At 37.0% G+C, this 19,865-nt stretch overlaps 1 protein-coding gene across 2 annotated transcripts; it reads right to left on the bottom strand.

The window, feature by feature from the left end:
* Positions 1-11: 11 nt before the first annotated feature.
* Positions 12-19,521, bottom strand: ZNF658 (zinc finger protein 658). Of its 2 annotated transcripts, none has more exons than XM_032849694.1 (5): positions 19,407-19,521; positions 17,094-17,152; positions 11,737-11,863; positions 11,343-11,438; positions 12-3,307 (listed from the first exon to the last, which is right to left on the bottom strand). In XM_032849694.1, exons 2-5 carry the CDS (start codon positions 17,106-17,108, stop codon positions 399-401), a joined length of 3,147 nt encoding a protein of 1,048 aa, XP_032705585.1. In that variant the 5' UTR covers positions 17,109-17,152; positions 19,407-19,521; the 3' UTR covers positions 12-398. The 2 variants fall into 2 exon arrangements, with proteins under 2 accessions (XP_032705585.1, XP_032705586.1); XM_032849695.1 differs by lacking the exon at positions 19,407-19,521 and adding an exon at positions 19,102-19,365.
* Between the last annotated feature and the right edge of the window lie 344 nt (positions 19,522-19,865).

The following is a 19,865-nucleotide window of genomic DNA, read 5'->3' as shown; positions in this document are numbered from 1 at the left end:
TGTGTGTGTGTGTGTGTGTGTGTGTGTGTGTGTGTGTGTGTGTGTGTTTTAAGCCAACTTGTGAAGATCTGTTAGTGGAGAACTATTTCACCCAGTTATTCAGATTTTGGCTTCTTTCACCTTGTGCTCTATTACGTTTAATACACATGACAAGTCTGCCCTGGAAATACCTCTATCCCAACATAACAGGACAGAAAGAATATAAGGTGACTTTTGCAGTCTGGACTTAGCTTAAATGTAGTAGTGTCATATTCCATGGCCAGTATCACTCAAATGAAAGACCGGGAAATTAGACAAACTATGTGACTAGTGGAAAAGGAAATGTTTAAGGGACACAGTCTGCCAGTCTGTGACATGAGCTTTTTCACTGTGTGTTATCAGTTAAGGTATGAATCCCTTCAGGACTTCCCAAATTCACCACATGTAAGGGTTTCCTCTCTGGTGTGCATTCTGGTGTGATGTACCCTAAGAGCTGCCTTACGGATAAAAGTTTTCCTGCATTCATTACATTCATAGGGTTTCTCTCCTGTGTGAATTCTCTGGTGTACTTTGAGAGTTGAATTTTGTGCAAAAGCTTTCCCACATTCATTACATTCATAGGGTTTCTCCCCTGTGTGAATTCTCTGGTGTGCACTAAGGTGTGACTTCTGGGAGAAAGTCTTCCCACATTCATTACATTCATAGGATTTTACACCTGTGTGAGTTCTCTGATGGACTCTGAGGGTTGAATTATGGGCAAAAGGTTTCCCACATATATTACACTCATAGGGTTTCTCCCCTGTATGAATTCTCTGATGTGCAATAACATATGACTTCTGGGAGAAAGTTTTCCCACATTCATTACATTCATAGGGTTTCTCCCCTGTCTGAGTCCTCAGATGTGCCTGGAGGTGTGATGTCTTGGAAAACGTTTTCCCACACTCATTACACTCATACGGTTTCTCCCCTGTGTGAATTCTCTGATGTGCCCTGAGGGCTGAATTATCAGCGAAAGTTTTCCCACATTCCTTGCATTCATAAGGTTTCTCCCCTGTATGGATTCTCTGATGTGCACAGAGGTGTGTTCTTTGGGAGAAAGTTTTCCCACATTCATTACACTCATAGGGTTTCTCTCCTGTGTGAATTCTTTGATGGACTATGAGGGCTGCCTTATAGATAAAAGTTTTCCCACATTCATTACATTTATAAGGTTTCTCCCCTTTGTGAATTCTCTCATGTCCACTGAGGTATGATTTCTGAGAGAAGGTTTTCCCACACTCACTACATTCGTAAGGTTTTTCCCCTGTGTGAATTCTCTGATGTGTACTGAGATGCGTTTTCTGTGAAAAAGTTTTCCTACATTCATTACATTCATAGAGTTTTTCCCCTGTATGAATTTTCTGATGTGCTCTGAGAGCTGAATTATGGGCAAATGTTTTCATACATTCATTACATTCATATGGTTTCTCCCCTGTATGAATTCTCTGATGTACTCTGAGAGCTGAATTATGGGCAAAAGTCTTCTCACAGTCACTACACTCATAGGGTTTCTCCCCTGTATGAATTCTCTGATGTGCTCTAAGGGCTGAATTATGGGCAAAAGATCTCCCACAGTCATTACATTCATAGGGTTTCTCCCCTGTATGAATTCTCTGATGTGCTCTGAGAACAGATATATGGGCAAAGGACCTCCCACATTCATTACATTCATAGGGTTTCTCCCCTGTGTGAATTCTCTGATGTGCTCTGAGGGTTGAATTATCAGCAAAAGTTTTCCCACATCCATTACATTCATAGGGTTTTTCCCCAGTATGGATTCTCTGATGTGCACTAAGGTGTGTCTTGTGAGAGAAAGTCTTCCCACATTCAGTGCATTTGTATGGTTTTTCGCCTGTGTGAATTCTCTGATGTGCTCTGAGATGTGATGTCTTAAAAAAAGTTTTCCCACATTCAATACATTTGTAGGATTTCTCCCCTGTGTTAATTCTCTTATGTTCTTTGAAATGTACTATCTTGGAGAATGTTTTCCCATGTGTATTACTTTGACAGAGTTTCATGCCTGTATATGTTCTTTGGTGTACTATGAGAGCAGGCTTCTTGTAAGGTTTCCCATATCCACTGTTATCACAATCCTTTGTGCGAACTGTCAGATTTTCATGGATGTTTGACTTTTGGCAGAAAGTTTTCCCACATTTATTACAATCATAGAGACTGACCCTCATATCAGTTCCAGGATAATGAATAGGGTGTGAACTTGAACAAAAAGAGTCCCCACAATCCTCAGGTTTCTCCCCTGATTGGATCCTCTGATGATGAATGAGTTGTGCTTTCTGGTAAAAGGATTTCCTGCATTCATTACATTCAAATGACTTCTCTCCAGTTTCATTTTGCTGATGTACACTGACAGCTGAGTTTTGATGGAAGGACCTCCCGTATTTATCACATTGATAGGGCTCCTCTTCTGTGTGAGTTCTCTGACATACTATAAGGTCTAATTTCTGGTAGAAGGCATTTATACATCCATTAAATGCACAAGATTCATCTTTAATTTGTGTCTTTTTTTGTACTGTATGGGTTGAGCTCGGGATCACGTTTTCATCACATTTACTGCTTGCAAAAGCACGCTGTTCTTTAACAGTTCTCTGAGATTGAGTGAGAGACAAGATCCTGCTGAAGTTATTCCCACTCTCATTATATTCAGAGTTTGTCACAGCCATGTGAACCTTATTATAATTCACAGTGGTGGTTTTGTCACAGGATTTCCCACATTCATTAAGATCAAAGCATTTCTCTCTTGTGCCAGTTCTCGTGTAGTTAAATAAAGTTGCTTTATCACAGGTTTTCCTAAGTTCATCACCCTTATACGATTCCTCTCCTATAATAATGAGAGTCTTACCATGTAAAACTTTCCCAAATTCATTACATTCAAAAGACTGCTCCAGGCTTTGAAGTTTCTGATGATCTTTCCTATTAATGAGAGGTTTCATGTTTCTATTATAATCATAATGTTTCTCTCTAGTATGAGTTTTCTCATCTTTAATATCAAGCTGCAACTTTTTGCAAACATTCATGTAATCAGCCTTCTTTCTTGAATAGTTTCTATCACAAATAATTAACTCAGAAACAACTTGCAATTTCATTCTACATGAGTCACATTTACAGGGCATTTTTTCAGAAGAATTTGGAAGTATATCCAGAATAAATGGTTTTTCTAAAACTTTCTGCCCATCTTTACTCAATGTTTTGTTATCAGTGAATATTACTTGCCACAGAGGTTTCTCTTGTTTTTCCTGGTTCCCTTCAATGTGAATATCAACACTGAAATATCCTAAAATGAGAAAAATTGGAAACATCTTTATATCTTGTATTTCTTATGGAGAGTAACTTACAGCCGCATGTTTGTTATGTACTATATTCTATTACAGGTCACATTTCCAAAGATCAATAATTCACACACATAGAGAAAAGACAGATATACTTCTTCCACATCCATGGAAAACAGGTACTATTTCCAGTGCTGGCTAATAATGAGTAGCTAGCTCCTTTCTTCCCAAGTCCTCCCTTTTACAATGAACAAATCCCTGGACAAGCAATAAATCAGTAACTAAATCAATAGTAAGTCAGTCAGTAAGATGCTACAAAATGGAATGTGTACTTTGGAACTCAAGAAATGACAGAGCAGGGGATTCCAAGGCTGTTCTCTCTGCTTCCCATATATCTTATATGGGGCACGGGAGGGTTGGAAAAGGCTGCAATCCAAAGTCAACAATATACATAACAAAAAGAACTACAAGAAAAGCCTGTTCCTTCTAGCCAAAGGTCTGAAGAAAAAAAAAAAAAAAAAGAAGGTGGTTTAACAGAAAATCTTTTTGACAATACCCACCCTGCTCAAGCCAAACAAAAAAGGTATAACTGGGAATGAAAGTTCCATTGCCACAGGTATTAAAGACTGGATACTCTTAGAAAACTTCTTTCCATGAGCCAAAACTAAGAGCTCACTAGAAAGATCATGAAAAATACTAGAACATTCGATTCACAGGACATTCAGGGATGTTAATAGCAACCACACCCAAAATTCTTCCTGGGACCACATTCCTATCAATTCTATGGGATCCATGATAGCAACGGCAATAAATCTGTTGTTTCAGGGCACTTATGGCAACACAGCAGGTAGGGGAAGGAAAGAAGGGAAAAGAGGCAGGAATACTACAATATTACAGCTACAAGGGATGAAACAGCATTTGGAGTAACTATGCTCTCAAAACCCAAGAATGCAAATACATTTAAAAAACAGTTTAATTTACATTACTCTCAATATTCTTTATAGATTCTCTCACATGAAACATTCATCACAGCAGACTGCATTCTATACTGCAAGAAAAATCTTCACAAATATAAAAGAACAGAAATCAAAGTATAATCTCAGGCCATCAAGAAATTATGCTAGAAATCAGTAACACAAAGTCACCTGGAGAAACACAAAATATTTGTAAATTAATATACTTCTAATTAACCCACTGGTCAAAGAGAAAATTTCACAGAAAATTAATGTAGAATTGAATGAAAACAAATAATATTTAGAACATACAGAAATTTGTGGGATGGAGCTAAAGTAGTGCTTAGAGATAAATTTACAGCTTAAAATTTTTTATATTGGAAAAAACTCCAATCAGTTATCCAGTTCCACCTTAAGAAACTTGACAAAGAGAACAAATTCAATCTAAAAAAAGCAGAAGGAAGAAAATAATAAAAACTAAAGAAAATGAAACTGAAAATGGGAAGCAGAGAAAACTCAATCAAACCAAAGCTTAGTTCACTGAAGATTTTTTTTAATGATTTAAATGAAAAGAGGAAAAAAAGAGAAGACACACAGTATTTATATCAGAAAAGATAGAAGACAGGATATAAATACTGATACAACAGATACTAAAAAGATAATAAAAGAATATTAGGGGAAACTCTGTGCCCATATATTGACTATTAAAGTAAAATAGACAAATTTCTTTAAAAAAACAAAAACTACCAAATTAATTCAAGAAGGAAGATAGAACTTGATATAAGATATAACAAATCAATATCTATTCAAGAAATTGAATTATGTAGTCAACAAACACATTGCACCTTGAAACAGCTCCAGGATTAGAAGGCAGTAACTAATGAATTCTGCCAAATGTTAAAAAAAAAAAACAAACAACAAAAAACAAAAGCCAATGTTAAATAATTTCTTCTGGAAAATACAAGAAACCTACAGACCAATATCCCTCATAGCATAAATGTAAAAATTCTCAAAAAAAAAAAAAAAAAAAAAACACCAAACCAACCCCCCCCCCCCCCAAAAAACCAAACCAAACCTCAACCACAGCAACTTCTCCCTAGAAACATCACCAAAGGTAAGGGAAACACGGGCAAAAATGAACTACTGGGAGTTCATCAAGATCAAAAGCTTTTGCACAGCGAAGGAAACAGTCAACAAAACCAAAAGACAACCGACAGAATGGGAAAATAACATATCAGATAAAGGGCTAGAATCCAAAATCTATAAGAACTTATCAAACTCAACACCCAAAGAACAAATAATCCAATCAAGAAATAGGAAGAGGACATGAATAGACATTTCTGCAAAGATATCCAAATGGCCAACAGACACATGAAAAAGTGCTCAACATCACTCCACATCAGGGAAATACAAATTAAAACCACAGTGAGTTACCACCTCACACCAGTCAGAATGGCTAAAATTAATCAGTCAGGAAACAACAGGTGTCACAATAGCCAAACCATGGAAAGAACCTAGATGTCCATCAACAGATGAATGGATAAAGAAAGAAAATGAATGTACACAAACACACACACACACACACACACACACACACACACGAACACACTGAAATACTATGCAGCCATTAAAAAACCCCCAAACTTTGCCATTTGCAATGATGTGGATGGAACTAGGGAGTATTATGCTAAGTGAAACAAGTCAGTTAGAGAAAGACAATTATCATATGATTTCTCTGATATGAGGAATTTGAGAGGCAGGGTCGGGGTTCATGCGGGGACAGGAGGGAAAAATGAAACAAGATGGGACCAAGGAGGGAAAAAAACCATAAGAGACTCTTAATTTCAGGAAACAAACTGAGGGCTGCTTGAGGGAGAGAGGGGCTGGAAGGGATGGGGTGGACAGGTGATGGACACTGGGGAGGGTATGTGCTATGGTGAGTGCTGTGAATTATGTAAGAATGATGATTCACAGACCTGTACCCCTGGGGCAACTAATACATTATATGTCATTTAAAAAAACAACAGAGCAATGTAGAAAATGTAAAAAAGAAATGATATATCAGGATCAAGGGGGATTCATACCAAGAATACAAACTGTTGAGATATTTAAAAGTCAATGTAATCCACCATATTAATCATCTAAAGAATTAAAATCACATAATCAAATAATTTAAGGCAAAGATATTTCACAAATTTCAAAATCAATCCATTAACCTACTGTAAAGGGAATTTACAAAAAGCCTATAGCTAACATTATGGTTAAGAGACTGAATACTTGGGGCACCTGGGTGGCTCAGCTTCTGCCTTCAGCTCAGATCATGATCTCAGGGTCCTGGGATCAAGCCCCCATTGGGTTCTCTGCTCGGCAGGGAGGCTGCTTCCCCGTCTCTTTCTGCTTACCTCTCTGCCTACTTGTGATCTCTCTCTCTGTCAAATAAATTTTAAAAATCTTAAAAAAAAAGAGAGAGAGAGAGCCTGAATACTTAAATTCTAAGATTGGAAAAATATGGGTGTCTAGCCTCAGCACCTCTATTCCAGACTGTACTGAAAGTTCCCACCAATGCATGGGATATATATATGCAAGAATAGAAATAAAGATACAAAATCTATAGAGAGAACCACAGAAAGATCTTCAAAAAAGCTCCTTAATAAGTGGCAGAATACAAAGGCAAAATACAAAGCTGATACACAAAAGCCAATCATGTACAAACAATTATCACTGGAATTTTAAATCAGACAAAGAATATAATTTACCATGGTGCTAAAAACAAACCCCAAAATAGTTGGTATCTATATTCCAAGAACTACTGATAAAAGGAATAAAATAAATTACAAATAAAGGGAGATGTGCATTTCTTTATGGATTGGATTTTAAGATGTTAAACCTCTGGGGGTGCCTGGGTGGCTCAGTGGGTTAAGCCTCTGCCTTCGGCTCAGGTCATGATCTCAGGGTCCTGGGATCAGGCCCCGCGTCTGGCTCTCTGCTTGGCAGGGAGCCTGCTTCGCCCTCTCTCTCTGCCTGCCTCTCTGCCTACCTTGATCTCTGTCAAATAAATAAATAAAATCTTAAAAAAAAAAAAAAACTTCCAATAATAAAGTTAATGTATCAGCATAAGGATAGATAGGTAGATGAATTAAAAAATACAGATACCACAGAAATACAGTCTCACATGTATAGAATATAAGTACAAATATACACACACACACATAAACTTATGTACCATATACAAAATATACATTTACCCATTTTCTAAGAACAATGGAAATGCTATTCAGTAGAGAAAGGATAATCTTTTCAATAAATGGTGCTAGAATAACTGGACTCTCCTTTTCAAAAATTTAAACTTGACACCTATCCCATCCTGTCTGAGAACTAAAACCAAATGAATCACAAAATGTAAAATTTTCTAGAAGAAAACATGAATAAATCTGTCTTACTTTGGGTTTGGATATTTCTAGACAAAACAACAAATGCATGTTCTTTATGAGAAAATTAATATATTGAACTTATCAAAATTAACATTAATTAATATTCAATTTTAGTCAACTTCCTCTGAAATCACGCCAATAAAAGAAGTGCAATGCAGTTTCACTACTGCCAAGGGTGGACAAAAGTCCACGTTCCCCACTAAACCTCCACTGACACCTTTGGGAGTTGGAGGAGTAGGCTACCAAATTAACAATGGGGAGAGGTGAGATATCAGGGTCCCTACCAGCCTTCTCCTAACAGTAACCACCCTGTATTTCATCAGGTACCACGGTCCTTGGCTCACCTTCTTTATTTTGTAATCTTTCAGAATATTACATTTATTCTATATATATGCACCATATGTATTGTCACATGATACACATATATATAAATACATATATATAAATACACACATAAACAGATACACACACACATACATTTAGCTGTACTTAGTGGAGAGTAAAATGGAATACATTCACTCCATCCTTCTCCTGGTTAATACTCCTATATCTTATCAATTCCCTCCCCAGGCAGAGTCACAAACACATTCTCCTTATTACCATATAGAATATTTCTAGTTTTGCTTTGAAGAAAAATCAGGCCTTTAAGTCACCTGAATCCCATTTTTCGTTTAGACCCATAAGGTTACTTTGTGATTCCTTCTCCACTGTTTTGTGGGGATAGTGCCATCTAACAAGACCAATTATCTATGAAGTATATTTTTTTTCACTGAACTTCCTTTTCTGTTTTGCTAATTTATTAAACTATCCCACTTCCAGTTCCACACTACTTAACTCTCAGAGCTTTACATATGAGATAGAGCAAATCCTACCACAACATTCCTATGAATGAAATTTTCTTTGATATTCTATTAACTATAATTTTGAATTTATTATATAAGTGCTTCTTTTGTCTGTTAGGGTTAGCTAAAATTTCATCCCTTTCACTGTTTTTTTAATTCTAAGAAACATTCTATAATTTCTCAGTCTTCCAATTTATTAATTTTTAATTTCACTTTTAAATTCTCCTTGTGTTGGTATATTTTTACTGTTCTCGCTTAATTACAAGACTACCATTTTAACTCTGTTCACTAACTTAGCTATAGCCTAAGGTTTATAATGTACACATTTATTTTATAAAAGTCACACAATTTTGGACTTGATGGCCTTTTTTATACATTGTTTAAAAGAGATAATTTTAAAATATCCATGTTAAGAGTTTTTTGTTTACTCATTAATTTCTAGCTTTATCAAAATATGTTGAGAATATTACTTATGGGATTCTAAACTAAACTTACATTCTAAACTTAACTGGTTTTCTTTATAGATTAACTATATTTTCACTATCTTATGATTAACCTATGGGAAGGTGAAAGGCTTGTTCTTTGATCAGGATACACGTACAAATACACGGTTCACTTTTTTTTTAAGATTTTATTTATTTGAGAGAGTGGGAGAGAAGGAGCATGGCGAAGGAGCAGAGAGAAAGGGAGAAGCACACTCCCTGCTGAGCAGGGAGCCCGACACAGAGCTCCATCCCAGGACCCTGAATCATGACCTGAGCCGGAGGCAGATGCTTAACTGACTGAGTCACCCAGGCACCCCGAGTTCACTCTAATATAAGTATCATTTACATCCCATATAGGCATACTTACTTAGTGTTCATAGTATCTTTAATCAGATGAGGTACATTATTATCTCCTAACCCTGGTGAATTTTAAATTCTTAGACCTCATTATTTTGTTTTATGATAGCTGGTATGATACTGTATGGTGCAGTCATTCAAATGCTTACGGGTTTACTTTAAACCTGTGCTATTGAAAAAAGGGCTGTCTTTTAAGTTAATGCATTTACTTGTTTATTATTTATGAAGATTTTATTTATGTATTTGAGAGAGAGTCAGAAAGCATGTGGAAGGTGTGGGGCAGAGAGAGAGGGAGAAACAGGCTCCCCACTGAACAGGGAGCCTGGCATGGGGTTCAATCCCAGGACCCTGAGAGGATGACCTCAACTGAAGGCAGATGTTTAACTGGTGAGCCACCCAGGCACCCCTAAGTTACTGCATGTACTGTCTACATTCAAGCCTGAATAACATGAAACTCTAAATTATTTCATTTTTGACTGAATAACTTTATTATTCTTTTACTGCAATCTTTCAAACTTACTTATTTCTTTTAGGCAACCAATATGATCAAATCACTTATATATACTGACTGGGAAATATGCTTAATCTAAAAATTATGCTGTCTGGCTCAACAGCTTCACAACAAAAACTTTCAGTAAACACATTTAGGATGATTTCAGTCTTTTGCTCTAAGAATTCTTTGAAACTCTAATTTTTGAAGTTCCTGAATTTATCAGGTTGCACCAAATACCAGTAAGCATATGAAAAAAATGCTTGACATCACTAGTGACCAGGTATGTTGTTATGGGATGAATTATACCTCTCCCCCAAATTCCTATGTTGAAGGCCTGGCCCTCAATGTAACTGTATTTGATGGTAAGGCCTTTGGGGAAATTAAGGCTAAATGAGTTCATCAGGGTGGGGCTCGATGAACTTATAGGCTTGGTGTCCTTGAAAGAATAGGAAGAGACACCACAGCTTTGTCTCCACGAAAGCACAGAGGAAAGGCCATAGGGGTCACGGTCAGTAGAAGACAGGAAGAAGCATCACCAGAAATTAAACATATTGGCAGCCTGATGTTGGACTTTCAACTTCCAGAACTATGAGAAATAAATTTCTACTATTTAGGCCACCCAGACTATGATATTTATTATGCCAGGCCAAATGACCAGTACAAAAATGCACATCAAAACTTCAATGATACACCACTTCACATCTACTAAGATGGCTAGAATAAAAAAGTCAGATAATACTAAGTGTTGGTGAAGGTGTAGAAAAATTAGAACCCTCATATGCTGTCACTAGGAATGAAAAAAATAGGCAGGCACTGTGGAAAATAGTCTTGAAATTCTTGAAACAGTTATCACACAACCCAGCCATTTGAATCAAGTACAACTCAATAAGAGAAATTAAAAAAAAAAATCTGTGCAAAAACTTATAAATGAATGTTTCTATCAGCATTACTCAATAGCCAAAAGGTAGAATCCTAAATGTCAACTGAATGAAGAGTGGACAAACAAATGTGGCAAATACATGCAATGAGACATTATTTTGCCATACAAAGGATGAATCAAGTACTGATATATAAGAACCTTGTAATCCTATGTGAAAGAAACCTATCGTAAAAGACCATATAATGTGTGACTGCATTTACATGAAATGTCTGCAACAGGCTCATCTATAAAGACATAAAGTAGATTAGTGATTGATGGGGCTGCAGAGGAAGGGAGGATACGGAGGTAATAACTAAAAGGTATGAGGTCTCTTTTTGAGGTGATGAAAATGGGAGTGTGGTGATATTTACACATATCTGTGAATATATGAAAAGCCACTGAATTGCACCCTTTAATGGCTGGATTGTACGATATGTAAATAGTATCTCAATAGAGCTGTTTAACAGGGTAAAACAACCAACCAACCAAACAAAACTTTCAAAGGTATTCCCCTAAAAGTTTAACTACCCCAAGTTTTCCTTCTGTCAGTGCTCACTCACCTGGGTACCTCTGGTTTAGGAATTCTTCCTCTAAGGACCAGGGCTCTTCTCCTTGCTCCAACTTGAAGATCATCTCAGGTTTGGTGGTGCAACACCCTGTAAACATGACAACTGAGGATATATATATATATATACCAGATCCATGGGCTTTTTGGTGTCTAAAAGTGGTGAAAGATATAGCAATAAGAGCAGCAAAAAAAATGTGCATATTTGAAGTACTCCATGGGAAAGTCATAACATAAACATTGTGTCTATTTCCTAAAGGCTTCAGGTACCTTAGACCTCCTGCTCAAAAGCCAGTACAACATTAATCTCTACAAGGAGTCCATGTACCTTGATAACTTAAAAAAAGGAAATTTAATTTAGACGAAGTCCCATAATAAGGTCTGCTTACCCACTGAGATGAGGTGGCTATAGTTCTCTAGCATCACATCTCTGTACAGGGTCCTTTGAGCAGGGCTCATGTACTGCCATTCATCCTGGGTAAATTCAACAATCACATCTTCAAATGACATGGATCCCTGTAACAACACAGTTTCTTCAAAGATTCAGAATCATATGACAAGGAAAATATCTTTTGAGAACAACTGCTGTTTACTCTTAAGCTCTAAAAGATATGGTTATCAAATACACCTATTTCTGACCTAATTTTGTCTTTAACTGGGGAGGTGCTCAGTTAAAAAGGTTTTTAATGTACTATAATTCCTTTATATGTTTATGAACTATACATTTTTTAAGACAAAAAATTCAATGTAAAGAGTTCCTACAACTCTTCCTCTTCATCCCAAGGTACTGTGGGTATTCTAGAGAATTCTAAGATGTTCACTCCCTCCTCAGACATCATCATTGTAAATAATGGGAGACAAAGAAGATACACGTAAGCTTTGGAGATATTTTACATTATATACATTATATGTATATAAATACGTATATAAAGATATATAAATCTAGAGCTCATGAAGAGCAAAGAACAACTTACCAAGGATTTGGAATTACAGAGACCAATATAAGTGATATTATTTACACTGAAGTAACAGCAATGAATATAAGGATAGGGATTTAATTACAGAGTAGCAGCAGCAACCAATTTGATAACTACTTCCTTGTACAACTTGTACAACTGTACACTTGTACAATTTGTACAATTTTATAATTACTTTCTTGTACAACCACCCAGTCTAACTAAATGAGCAGCTTCTGGAATGTTGATGCCAAACACTGACATTTAGGAAACAAAAAGAAAAAAAAAATGTGTTAGAAGTTCTAGTGAGACAGATCTGTTCATGTTGCTCCTGAATGGTCTGTAAACATAAAGCTGGAACCATCCCTTAAACTAATATACATATGGTTTTAGACTACAGAAGGGAGGTCTAAGGATGAAGACAAGCATTTAGGAATTACTAGCAATTCAGGTGGTAAAATTTAAAAAGGCAATCAGCAACTCGAGCTACATGCTATACATCGTATATGGAACTGAAGAAAGAAAATACCAAAAAGCATTTAGGGAAGCACGAATATTAAAGAGGCTGGCAGGAAAAGTATAGATAGGCCAGAAAGCCAAAGAAAAAGCTTTCTGAAAAGTAGTAAGAGTCAGGAAGTAGAATCTTGGAAAATGCAAAAAGGGAAAACTTCCACAACAAAACACTTCAAAGGGGCTAGGAAGAGGAGGAATTGGGGAGTTGCTATTCAACAGGTATAAAGTTTCAGTTATGCAAAGTCATTAAGTTTCAGAGATCTGCTGTACAACATCATCCCTATAGTTAACAGTATAGTATTATACACATAAAAATGTGCTGAGGGTAGATGTTAAGTATTCTTATCACAATTAAAAGTAGAAAAGAAATGGAAGAAAACTAAGAGATAAAAGGACAGAAACAAGTTTCTTTTTTCCCCTCAGTGTTATGTATCCAATTATTTGTTCATTCATGTCTTCAGTTTTACTAAGTGAGTACCTCCTGCATGTGAAACTCAGTAGTAATAGCTGGTAACTAAAACAAATAAATAAAAGAACAGGAACATCTCTCATAAAATTTAATCTAAAAAAGATAAAAAGAAAAAGTAATTATATTCTCCAAAACTAAAAAAATTAGAAAAGTTGCACTGCTTTCATTTTTATCTCTTTAATATATGACTTAATAAGATCAATCAGATTTTAAAAAAAGCTAACAAGTGACATAAATCAAACTGGCTAAGTAAGGATCCAAAAAATTCTCTCCTTCATAAAAAACTATGAAGAAACTGGCAAAAACGTGTGCCTGGGTGGCTCAGTTGGTTAAGTGTCCAACTCTTTATTTTGGCTCAGGTCATGATCTCAGGGCTGTCGGATCAAGCCCCACGTCAGGCTCCATGCTCAGAGCAGAGTCAGCAATGAGATTTTCTCTCTTTCCCCTCCCCGCCCCCCCCACACTCATATACTCTTTCGCTTTCTCAATAAATAAGTAAAATCTTTAAAAAAAAACTAGCAAAAATTACAAAAATTAACAAAGGCTATCTTCAAAATGTTTATAAAAAACAAACAAAAACAAAACAGCTGAACCATAGTAAGAATGCTGATACCCTGCTCCCATCCCTCTCTTTCCAACTCTGCAATAGTTTGACAACCAATGGTCTGCAGCCAGCAGCCTGGCAAGCACAACAGCAGAACTGGATTGGAGACCCATCAAAGCCTCATTCACAGAAAACTGTCATTATTTGGCCAGTTTGGTGATTTCCTGAAAGACCCCACTTTTAAGGATACCTTTATTTGAGCTAACGCAGAGCTCAGTGTGAAAAGCCTTATCCTCACTCATCATTTGTCAAAAACTTAATGGCTACCCGAGGTGGTAGATAACAGCTGAAGCAAATAATGACTTAACCAAGAAAATTGACCTCCTGAGGTCGGTATCAGCCTGATAGCAAAACCTGGTAAAGACACAACAACAAATGAAGAATAGGCCAATATCTCAGATGAATTAAATGCACAAGTCCTCAAAAAAATGTTAACAAACTGAATCCGACAATAGAGTAAAAAAAGTCATCCACCACGATCAAGTGGGATTTATTCCTAGGATACAAGGGGGTTCATATTTGCAAAACAATATATGCAATATGTGACATCAGAGAAAGGATAAAAACCATATGACGACTTCAGTAGATGCAGGGAAAGCATTTGACAAAGTACAACACCCATTCATGATAAAAAGTCTAAACAAAGTATGTCTGGAGGAAACATATCTCAGCATAGTAAAAGCCTTATTCTCCTGAATAGATCACATCCTCGGTCCTAAATCAGGTCTCAACCGGTATCAAAAGATTGGGATCATTCCCTGCATATTTTCAGACCACAATGCTCTGAAGTTAGAACTCAATCACAAGAGGAAATTTGGAAAGAACCCAAATACATGGAGACTAAACAGCACCCTTCTAAAGAATGAATGGGTCAACCAGGAAATTAAAAAAGAATTGATAAAATTCATGGAAACAAAGGATAATGAAAACACAACGGTTCAAAATCTGTGGGACAAAACAAAGGCAGTCCTGAGAGGAACATATATAGGAGTACAAGCCTTTTTCAAGAAACAAGAAAGGTCTCAGGTACACAACCTAACCCTACACCTAAAGGAGCTGGAGATCATATGATCTCCCTGATATGAGGGAGAGGAGATGCAACATGGGGGTTAAGGGGGTAGGAGAAGAGTAAATGAAGCAAGATGGGATTGGGAGGGAGATAAACCATAAGTGACTCTTAATCTCACAAAACAAACTGAGGGTTGCTGGGGTGTGGGGGGTTGGGGGGGTGGGGTTATTATGGACATTGGGGAGGGTATGTGCTATGGTGAATGCTGTGAAGTGTGTAAACCTGGAGATTCACAGACCTGTACCCCTGGGGAAAAAAATATATGTTTATAGAAAATAAAATTAAAAAAAAAAAAAAAAAAGAAGTCACTGAACAAATAAATTTCAACAATGACCCCAGTGGAGGGGAGAAATTCTGATTTCTAGAACTGGCACATTCTTCTATTTAAAATGTCCTATTTTCAACAAAAAAAGTTTAGTAAACAAGGGAAGAAACAGGAAAGGCCCATATGCAGAAAAGGTATAATCAATAGAAAATGCTCTTAAGGAAGCAGACATTGAATTTACTAGACAATAACCTTAAATCAGCCATATTAAATATGGTCAAATATCTAGGAAAAAAAGTCCAAGGACTAAAGGAAAATAAAATATGTTTCACTAAATGAAGGATATCAATAAAGAGATAGAAATTTTAACAACAAATAGAAACTATATAGAAACTCAAGAGTTGATAATAATAACTAAATCAAAATTTCACCAAAAGGATTCTACAGCAGATCTGAACAGGTGAAAGAAAGAATGAACAGACTAAACAATATGCCCATTGAAATTACATAGTGTGAGAAAACAGAAAAATAATGACAAAAAAATAAAATATGGGATAGTATCAAGCAATAAAGACAAAGAAACAATACTGAAAGCAGCATGAAAGAAGTGACTCATCATGTACAATAGTATTAAAAGCAGATTACTAATCAGAAACCATGGTGGACAGAAGACAGTGAAATGATATATAATAAATAAGTGCTGGGAAAAAAAGTTGTCAACCAAGAATTGTATATCCAGCAAAAACAGAAAAATTAAAACCTTCCCAGATAAACAAAATTTGTCACAGCAGAAGTGCCCTATAAGAAATAATACAGGGAGTGGTTCAGCAAATCTATACAGATAGAAAACAGATTAGTGGTTGCTTGGGGCTTGGGAAATGAGCAGATGAGAGGGGATAAAATGCAGAGTTGCTTTTTAAGATGATGAAACTGTTCTAAAATTGACTGTGGTCCTATTTGCACAAGTCTGTGGGTATATTAAAACACTTGAATTCTACACTTTAAATAGGTGAACAGCATGGCATGTGAACTGAATCTCAATAAAGCTTAAAAAAAAATAAAGACAATGAAACCAATCTAAGACTAATAGAGCAGATTAAAGTGCCAAGGTCAGAAACTGGGAATGAACCACGTAAAATGACAAGGGAAAGAGATGACTCCAAAAAGATATCAGCACTGTAAGGAGGGGGCCACTGGAGTGTGTCATGGTCACTACCAAAGAAACTTGCCAGAAGGACAGAGTGAGAAGTAGAGGCAAATGCTACAGAAATAATTAGACAAGACCCAATGGAGTTGATTATAATCAAGCCTCTGGTCACCAGATATAACAGGCAAGTGGGGAGAGAAACCAAAGCATTATGATTTTAAACTCCTGAGCAACCTGAATATCATGGGTACTCAAAATATTTATGGAGAGTAATTTTAAGGGATATTCAGCTGATTTAGCAGAAAAAATGTTTGAGTTTCTGGAAAACAGAACTGACCAAGTTCACATTTAACATTACATCTTCTACTTTTATTGAAGAACAAGTAGAGACAATGTTCTAGATTATTTTAGAATTATTACTGAAAAGTTAACTAAATCACCTACTCAAAAAATAAAGATCATTTTTAACTTGAAATGTTTTAACATTCTATGAGGTATTGGTTTGCTTAATCTTCTCATCCATGCCAACCTTTAAAGCAGTACAGTTTGTTTGACATGGCTACCAAAATTCAGAAATAAATTTGGAGCTCCAATTTCATATCCACACGCCACCTTTGCATCTAAATGCATCTGATTCATTTCTATTTCTACTTTTTCATGTTAATAGACTCTAAAACCCTTATAAAATCTACTATAAAATAGACTATTAAAAATAGAACTTACCCGCACCATGTTCATTTTCTGCTGCTCCTTGAAGAATGTAAAGAAATGAAAAGGCTCAGCTGGGAAAGAGGAAGGAGAAATAGGGTGATAAGAAACCTGGTCTGCCTTACAACTATTTTCATTTACCTAAAAATTTCGTAACATCAGCTGGAAAAAAGGTTTCCCTATAGAAGAATATTCTTTTGACATTCTTGAGAGGGAACAAGAAGGACCACACAGAGGTAATACCTGAACAACTGCATCTGAGATATGATTACAGAGGCTTGACCTTGCATTTTCACTGCAGGGAAACTCATATGTCAATGAATTAACAATTTATGTCCCCTTCTGACTAAGTAAGAACAAAAACAAAAAAAACACAAAATGAAACAAAAGGATATTGGTTAAGCAAATTCAGGTATACAAAGGTAAAACCTTCTACCTTCATTTAAACTAATGTTTGTTTGTTTTTAAAAAAAAAAACCTACTTAAGATGGGATTGTTAATCAAATTTGTGTTGCCTTTACACCTTGAGTTAGAGCTTCCCCAGAAAACTTCAAAATAAAGATGGGATGCTTTATCAAAGAAATATTTTTCCTAACTTTTTGTTCTAACTTGGTTGCAAATTCTAAAACAGACTTTTTAGTAAGATGCCTATAGTACTTAACTGTGTAAATAAACAGGACTGTGCTTAAGTGCTTACTTCTACCCTGGGTTTCTTTACAAAAATCATTCATTTCAGGCCCAACATTTTGAGCTTCCAAAGAAAAGAAAACTTTTGTTCTACTATTCTTTTGTCATTCCCTAAACTTAGGAAAGAGGGAATATGAGCGTAACTCTAGATGCCACATGTGGTAATGGACATGGTATGACGGCAGATCAGAATCTGGAAAGAATGAGGGGAGAGTGAAGGAAACTGGGTGCTGTTTCGGATTTCATCAGCTCTGGCTGCTTATACCTTCCCTGGGCATCATGTCCTTACCTGCCATCCAGTGAAGTGCCTTTTCCTGCACAACCTGAGAGCCACCCATCCCTTTCAACCTCAGGTTACCACCTTCTGCAAGCTGGTCCAGTGCCCACTGTCACACAGTTTGTGATGGTTTCTGTGTGTGATCATCAAGTCTGACTCATCTCATGCTTAACAGGGATCAAAAACTGCTTGTGGTGGAGCAAGTCAGGACCTGTGCCTTTCTTGAAATTTCTACCTCTGCTCTGAACCTCCAGTGAGCAATCTGTCAGAAGAGCTATTCTTCTAAATGATGGTTGTTCTAAGGCCCTTTTTTTCAAGTCTTAAGTTACTTTACTAGAGAGGGGCTGGGATCTGGGTCTGAGAAACAAATTCACCATATTTGAAACTTCCATTTAGCACTCTAAACCTGACTTTGGAATCCAATATAAGTGTACTACCCAGTAACGTAGCCATTAGCTGAATGCAACTACTACACCTGAAGTGTGGTTAATAATAAAGTATCAGATATACTGAGTTAAACACATCAATAGAACTAATTTCATCTCTTTCTTTTTATTATTGCTACTGAAAATTTTTTTTTAAATTATAGTTTCCACTATCTTTCTATTGGCCAGCACTGCATTATTAGATTATCAGACTGTGCCTTTGAGGATGGAGACAGCTTACAAGGTGCAATAAAGTTCAAGAATCTCTTGACCAGGGGCTCTGAAAAGAATCCACAAATCCCAGGATATATTTTACCACACTGTGAGATTCTGTCCATATTCACTTCACAATCACATCTCTGGAAATCTGGGGGCAGGCTATGCTTCTAAGAGCTCCGAAGGTTGCAAATCTGGGTTTGGGGCAGAAAGGATGCTGAGAGCAAGACTATGTAGGGAGTACAACCTACTTGTAATTACATCCAACCTCGCCCACCTACTAGCTTGTGCCCTGGTGTATATTATTCGGCCTCCAGTAAACTTTCACTTTTTAAAACGGCATAATTATAAGGGAAATTGTGAGGCTTAAGTAAAATACCAAAGGAAACAAAGTGTCTTGTGATAGTAGTTTACACACCGATTTTTACAAGCACTTGACGAAAAGCTTTGCAGATGACATCTTCTCAGAGTAATTCCAAAAGCTGTTAGTAGCCTCATGTTCGTCGAAAACATTTTTATGAAGGTGGATTCCCTTCTCACTGCCTGCAGTCTCCGCACTCGGCGTCCGCGAGGAGTACCTTCCCCTGACAGGGGCCGCAGCCCCGCCTGCGCCACGGAAGCAAGCGGGAACCGACATCTCAAGCACACAGGGACTGGGGGAGGGGAGGATCCACCAGGAAATTCCCGGGACTTCCCTCTCGCGCAAGCTGCACACAAACTTACCGGATTTGGCAGGGCCCCAGGCCTCCCGGAGCCGTGTTCCCAGTGCTCCCACCCCCAGTGCAAAGCCTCCACTCCCGTAGACAGCCAAAGAAGCCGAGTTCGTGTCCTTTTTCAACCAGAGAAGACGGGCTGAAAGAAACAAGGTTGGCTATGCGCTTGCGTAGAAAAAGGCCCCAAGTCCCGTTCCCAGAGTGCTGTGCGGTAGGCCCATAACATTTAAGACTACATTTCCCATAAAACTTTGAGACCGCAGGAAGTAATTTTAGAAGCGTTTCCTCCTCAGTTAGTGAGTTGGGACATGACAATGAGATCTGAACTTTGGAAACTTCCTGAATCCTCAGATATTGTGCTTTAGACTTTAACCTTGTGACCAGACAACATATTGCAAAGCATGATTCTCGATTGGATGCTAGTGGGGAAAAAACAACAGTTGCAAGAGACTACAATTGGAGAAGCGAA

The sequence above is a fragment of the Lontra canadensis genome, unplaced genomic scaffold (assembly GCF_010015895.1).
Source record: "Lontra canadensis isolate GAN:19392208 unplaced genomic scaffold, GSC_riverotter_1.0 scaffold241, whole genome shotgun sequence".
Lineage (NCBI taxonomy): Eukaryota > Metazoa > Chordata > Mammalia > Carnivora > Mustelidae > Lontra > Lontra canadensis.
Note: the sequence above shows the minus strand (reverse complement) of the source record. Positions and strands in the feature narration are given on the sequence as shown.